This window comes from Chiloscyllium plagiosum, chromosome 18 (assembly GCF_004010195.1).
Source record: "Chiloscyllium plagiosum isolate BGI_BamShark_2017 chromosome 18, ASM401019v2, whole genome shotgun sequence".
NCBI classification, from domain to species: Eukaryota; Metazoa; Chordata; class Chondrichthyes; order Orectolobiformes; family Hemiscylliidae; genus Chiloscyllium; species Chiloscyllium plagiosum.
In genome coordinates this window covers 24,672,551-24,679,405 of record NC_057727.1, presented here as the reverse complement: position 1 = coordinate 24,679,405, position 6,855 = coordinate 24,672,551, and the positions used below count along the sequence as shown (strand labels likewise).

General features: G+C 42.6%; 1 protein-coding gene across 1 annotated transcript in view; it reads right to left on the bottom strand.

Moving 5' to 3' along the window:
• cfap92 (cilia and flagella associated protein 92 (putative)) overlaps positions 1-6,855 on the bottom strand; it is a gene marked incomplete at its 3' end in the record, with an annotated part of 80,342 nt that extends 73,487 nt beyond the window's left edge. Inside the window, exons 1-4 of the mRNA XM_043708634.1 lie at positions 6,693-6,855; positions 6,488-6,586; positions 6,108-6,390; positions 3,250-3,431 (exon numbers count right to left, since the gene is read on the bottom strand). Coding sequence (XP_043564569.1) covers positions 3,250-3,431; positions 6,108-6,390; positions 6,488-6,514 — 492 coding nt within the window. The remainder of the gene's footprint in view (positions 1-3,249; positions 3,432-6,107; positions 6,391-6,487; positions 6,587-6,692) is intronic.

Sequence of the window (6,855 nt, the reverse complement as noted above, 5' to 3'; positions counted from 1 at the left end):
CTTCTCTTCAATCTGTTTCCCCAACATCTCGCAAGATTTCGAGAGCTGGTTCACCAGGTCCTGGAGAGTAATTGGCTCCAAGGCTGCTGCAGGCTGAACTGCAGGCCCAGCCTCAGATGCTCCTCCTCCCTTTTTAGGCATTTCTGGACAGCTGAAAATACAGGTAAGTCAGTTTTTAAATGTTTCTTGGGGCTCTACAATCTTTCCAACGCCCCAAGAAATCCTGATGGCCTGGGTTGGGTGGGTTAAAGGACCGTCCTGCTCCTGCTGCGATGCGAAGCTCTGCAGTGTGATCTTCTCAGATCGCCGCCATCTTAGATCCCCCCATGCACAGCCTGTTTAAGTGAGTGGGTTCTTTGAATTCTTTTGTGCAGCCACGCACAAATGATATATAGGGTGACCGCTACATCCGTGGGTCCAGTTACCATGATTTACCGCAGCCTGAATATATTACAAGGGAACATTCCAGAACCTGGAGGCTGCCAGGGAGGTAAATTTCCCATTTAAATAAATCAATTCGCTACTATCCATGGTTTCAGGCATCCGCGGTAGATCTTAGAATGTATCCCCTACAGGTATGGGGGGGACTACTGTATCAAAGGGGGTGACCTGTGCTCAGTCGGTACAGAAATATCTGGATTACTGTTCAGCTGCTCAGTTTAGAGATTACATGGTAGCAAGTGTGTTATTCAAGTCTTCAAAGGATATCAATTTGTTGAATACCAGTGGCTGTGAGCTTCTTGGCTCAGCACCCTGGTGATAGGGTTTGTGGCAGGGGAGGACAAGCTGTTGGTTTTTGTTTGAGAGATGGGTATACTTCTCAGTGACAGGAAGATCTATGTGGGAAAGGGGTTCTGGAAGCCTATATTAATTGTGGTTAGTTGGGGGGGGGGGGGGGGGGGTCATAACTGGAAATATTTCATAATGCTGGAAATAGCTGGGATTCAATTTGACAATTTGTATCTTTCTCTACTGATAGGGATCATGATATAAAGTGTGGGTAAGAAGGTGGGGTTAAAACATGATCTTGGAGTATAAGAGTAAGAAGATATTTGAGGTGTAGTGGACAGCAAAGAATGTTACCTCAGATTACAACGGGATCTTCATCAGATTGGCCAATGGGCTGAGAAGTGGCAGATGGAATTTAATTTAGATAAATGCGAGGTGCTGCATTTTGGGAAAGCAAATCTTAGCAGGACTTATACACTTAAATAATAAGGTCCTAGGGAGTGTTGCTGAACAAAGAGACCTTGGAGTGCAGGTTCATAGCTCCTTGAAAGTGGAGTCACAGGTAGATGAGATAGTGAAGAAGGCATTTGTTCTTTATTGGTCAGAATAGTGTGTACAGGAGTTGGGAGGTCATGTTGCGACTGTACAGGATCTTGATTAGGCTATTGTTGGAATATTAAGTGTAGTTCTGGTCTCCTTCCTATTGGAAAGATGTTGTGAAACTTGAATGGGTTCAGAAATGATTTACAAGGATGTTGCCAGGGTTGGAGGATTTGAGCTATAGGGAGACATTGAATAGGCCCGGGCTGTTTTCCCTGGAGCGTCGGAGGCTGAGGGGTGACCTTATAGAGGTTTACAAAATTATGAGGGACATGGATAGGATAAATAGACAAAGTCTTTTCTCTGGGGTCGGGGAATCCAGAACTGGAGGGCACAGGTTTAGGGTGAGGGGGGAAAGATATAAAAGAGACCTAAGGGGCAACGTTTTCATGCAGAGGGTGGAACGTGTATGGAATGAGCTGCCAGAGGAAGTGGTGTAGGCTAGTCCAATTGCAACATTTAAAAGGCATTTGGATGGGTATATGAATAGGAAGGGTTTGGAGGGAAATGGGCTGGGTGCTGGCAGGTGGGACTAGATTGCTTTAGGATATCTGGTCAGCATGGTCGAGTTGGACCGAAAGGTCTGTTTCCGTGCTATACATCTCTATGACTCTAAGTCTTAATGTAACTGTACAAGGTACTGGTGAGACCACTTCTGGAGTACTATGAGCAGTTTTGTTCCCTTAAAGAAAGATATTATTCCACTGGAGGCAAATCAGAGAAGGTTTATGAGGATGATCCCTTGTAAGGAGCAGGTTGAAAAAGGGGGGACTCTACTCACTTTAGGTTTAGGTGAATGAGAGATGATCTAATTGAAACATACAGGATTCTTAAGGACTTAACAGGATAAATGCTGGGAGGACGTTTCTCCATGTGAGACAGTCAAGGACCAAAGGGAATAGGCTCAGGAAAATGGAAGAAATATTTAAGACAAGGAGAAATTTATTCTGTCAGAGAGTTGAGTGTCTTTGGAATTCTGTGCCACAGAGAGCTGTGGTGGCAGAGTCTGTGTGTATATTTAAGGCTGAGATAGATAGATTCTAGATCATTAGGGGAGTCGAGCGTTATGGAGAAACGGTGAGAAAGTGGGTCCAATGAATGTTCCTATTTAATAATGGAATGGGTTCATGTGGCCAAACCCATGTTCCTATTTCTTATGGTTTTATGATCATACTGAATGGCAAAGTCGGCTTGACTTGTCATCATGATCTAGTCCTGCTCCCATTTCTTATGTTCTTGTGTTATGAAGTAATAAATATTATCTAATAAGGGACAGAGTACCTGATGTCTTACATTGTAGCAGACTATGACAAGAGGAAGCAATTATTAAGAATGGGCTGACCCACCACAAAACTACAGGGCATAAGTTTAAGGTGAGAGGGGAAAAATTTGAGAGAGACCTGTGGAGCAATCTTTTACACACAGAGGGTGGTGCACGTATGGATTGAGTTGCAGAGGTGGGAGGAGGAGGCTGGTACAATTCCAACATTTAAAAGGCATCTGGATGGGTAGATGAATAGGATGGGTTTAGAGGATGTGGGCCAAATGTTGGCAAATAAGACTAGATCAGTTAGAATCTGGGTGGCACAGATGAGTTGGACTGAACTATCTATTTCCATGCTGTATAACTCTATGACACCAAAATGGGAAAGAAGAACTGGGTAGTTGGAGTTACAGATTGAAAAGACCTAGAAAGGGCTAGCAGCCAGCAGAAGTTAGTGGACTGACAATGGTATTAAGCATGAGGAGCTGTGACAATGAGCATGTAGCCAGTAAAGTGTAGAGATCTTGGATCTTTTCTAAAAGATTTCAAACTTCTTCAGAAGGATAAAATGAACATGGAATTCTAGCTTTCACTCATATGCACCTTGCATTCTTCCTGAATTGAAAACACTTATTTGACTTCTAAAAAAGACCTACCTGGCTGTCATTTCCCACATAGGCTTTTGCAGCTGTTGCAAAGGTCACTATATCTAGTTTTGTTACTTCACCATTTGGAAGAAGAGTCCATTCGATGTGATAATATTTGAGGGGCTTTGTTGCTTCCAGTGACCTCATTGATTTGGACTTTTTGAGTGATTTCCTTCTGCCACCCTCAAGACCTAGGAAATATGTGTTCCATAAAATTAAAAGCTGCCAAAGACAATTACTACCACAAACCATGTTGTGCTACAAATATCAAAAGTTAAACAACATAAACCACAACAGAGCTTAGCGACACGCGTATGGTTGCTACTGAGATTTTTGTATATAGTAGCTGCTAATTCATGAAACTATAGATGTAGGCTTGCTTGTTGAGCTGGAAGGTTCATTTCCAGACGTTTCATCACCCTACTAGTAACATCTTCAGTGGGCCTCCAGGCAAAGCACTGCTGATGATTTCTGCTTTCTAAGTTTGGGTTTCTTTGGGTTGGTGATGTCATTTCTTGCTCTTTTTCTCAGGGGGTGGTTGATGGGGGTCTAACTCAATGTGTTTTTTGATCGAGTTCTGGTTGGAATGCCATGCTTCTCGGAGTTCTCATGCGTGTCTCTGTTTGGCTTGTCCTAGGATGGATGTGTTGTCCGGTCGAAATGGTGTCCTTCCTTACCTATATGTAAGAGATACTAGTGAGAGAGGGTCATGTTGTTTTGTAGCTAGTTCATGTATCCTGGTAGCTAATTTCCTGCCTGTTTGTCCAATGTAATGTTTGCTACAGTTCTTGCATGGTATTTTATAAATTACATTAGTTTTGCTTGTTGCCTGTACAGACAACACTACATTGGACAAACAGGCATAAAATTAGCCACCAGGATACATGAACATCAACTAGCCACAAGACAACATGACCCTCTCTCACTAGTATCCTTATATACAAATAAGGAAGAACACCACTTCGACTGGGACAACACGTCCATCCTAGAACTAGTCAAATAGAGACATGCACGAGAATTCCTAGAACCATGGCATTCCAACCAGAACTCTGTCAACAAACACATCAAGTTAGACCCCATCTACCACCTCCTGAGAAAAACAGGAAATGACATCACCAACCCAAAGAAACCCAAACATATAAATAGAAAGCAGGAATTATCAAAAGTGCTTTAGCCAGAAAGCCCACTGAAGATGTTACCCAGTAGAATGACAAAACATCTGGAAATGAACTTTACAGCTCAGCGAGCAAACCTACATCCGGAACTTCAACTTGAGCTACAAATCTTCTCAAAACTTGTGATGAAACTATAGACACACTGTTCATAAACACAATTGAAATCAAAGGATAAATTTATAAATAAGGCCACACAGATTACGTTTTTTTCTCCCTAGAGGCATTTTCAAGGTTAGAAGATACACAACACCAGATTATGGCTCAGTGGTTAGCACTGCTGCCTCACAGCACCAGGGACCTGGGTTTAATTCCAGCCTCAGGCAACTGTCTGTATGGAGTTTGCACATTCTCCCTGTGTCTGCGTGGGTTCCCTCAAGGTGCTCCGGCTTCCTCCCACAGTCCAAAGATGTGTAGGTTAGGTGAATTGGCCATAGTGTTCAGGGATGTGTAGGTTAGGTGCATTTGTTCGGTGTCAATGATGTGGAGTAATAGGATAGGGGAACGGATCTGGGTGAATTACCCTTCTGAGGTTCAGTGTGGACTTGTTGGGTCAAATGGCCTGTTTCCACACTGTGGGGATTCCACAATCCGTTCCATAGTCCAAAAGGTTTATTTGAAGTCTCAAACTTTTGGAGTGCTGCTCTTTTGTCAGATGATGTCAGCGCTCTGAAAGCTTGTGATTTCAAATACACCTGTTGGTCTATAACCTGGTGTCATGTGACTTCTGACCTTGCCCACACCAGTCCAATACCAGCATCTCCACATCAAGGCATTTTCAGATGGTACAAATGTCATTGTCTGAATAAAAATAATTTAAATACTTTATTATCACTAATGAAATTAGAGATGCATGGTGAAATATTCACATACAAACATTGTGGCCTTCTCCCAATTCTACAGATATAAAATAAAACTATAAATTTAGCAGTCATCACAAGTCAGTGCTAAATTTGGTCCATTTTTGTTTTTCAAATTACAGCATAACCAATAATTCTGTCTGCTGCACTGTGACATGGATGTGCATTTGTGCTTGTTTTCATCGGATGTTTATTTTGCACTCTGAAGAGATATAGTTGGCAACATTAGCAAAATCTGTTTTGCTATTATAAGATGCCTTCATTAAAATAGCAGAAAGAGGACTTTATTTAAATATTTGTTTACTAACAACAACAATGGTAACTTCTAGTTATTTTTATCCTTTCTGTAACATTGCCTCCCATTAAAATTAAAAGATTCAACAGGATAAGGGAGTACTGGCATTTTGAACAAAGCAGACATATGAAGGAGCTGTGAATCACAATAAGATCATAACCAAACCGTGACATTTTCAGAAAACAGATATGAATTATGTGATTCTGTCATCTAATTCTTAATCAGGTCAAAAAGTTTTTCCAACTACAAACTATTAAAACAATTTGCTTTCAGACATAAAGCTGGAGCTCTAATAACAGAGCGGAAATGAAAAGTCACTGCAGGTGAATTTGGGAGTCCCTGATTTTTGCAGCCAGATTACTCCCACTCAACTTTTTCAAAAATTCTAAATGACTGTAAATATATGAATTACAAAAAAAAGTTTTAATAAGTAACTTTTTTTGATATTTTACGCCGATAAGCGATCAACAGTAAACGTGTTTTAAATTGCGATTGATATTGAAGTATTCTCCCTGTTTAAGTGACTTTGAGTCACCTTACCGTCCGGAATGGCCAGCGTCAGGGTCACAGTGAATTTGACAAGGAGAGGCGAGGCAACAGGGTGCTTCTTGTCATAGGAGCTGCCCTGAGTCTCCGCCAACGCCATGCTGAGCTCTGTGCTGCTTGGCTGGGCAGTTTGGCCGAACTCTTCCGAGCTGGCGACTTCGCTCAGATCAGGCTCTGGTGTCCTCTCTTCCGTGTCACTGACCCGGCTTACAAGGTCCCCATCGACTGTAGGGGCGTCACTGTCGAGAAGGTCGTCCACTGCTTCGTCAGAATCGTCCTGTGGAAGAATGATGGAAAAGGTGGAAACGTTACTGAATACTCAAGGGGCAGCATTCACCCCACTGTCAGTTCAGGGTTTCTTGACTAGCACTTACACTGTGTGCTCCGCCCGGGCTCTGCATTTCCACTCTGAGAACAGGTGAATTAAGACCGAGACCTTCGCTATTATTTTTAAATCACTGAGAGTGGGAGGGCTGAAAGAGTTTAAACAAGAGGGTTATTTTTAAAGTCAAATTAAACCAAGAACTGTAACAGCACGAATCAATCTGAGAGAAATAGCACAGGAAGAAAAGGATTCACTTGCAGCTCACTGTCCCCTGTTCTCCTCCTCCTGCCAAAACCCCCACTCCGGCCACTGCAACCTTTTCCCTCCCTCTCCTCTCCACTCAGTTCAGCCTCATGCCGAAGTTTCACATTTGCAACTTCCCGTCGCGCAGCAACAGGCCGCATCATTCTACGCCGA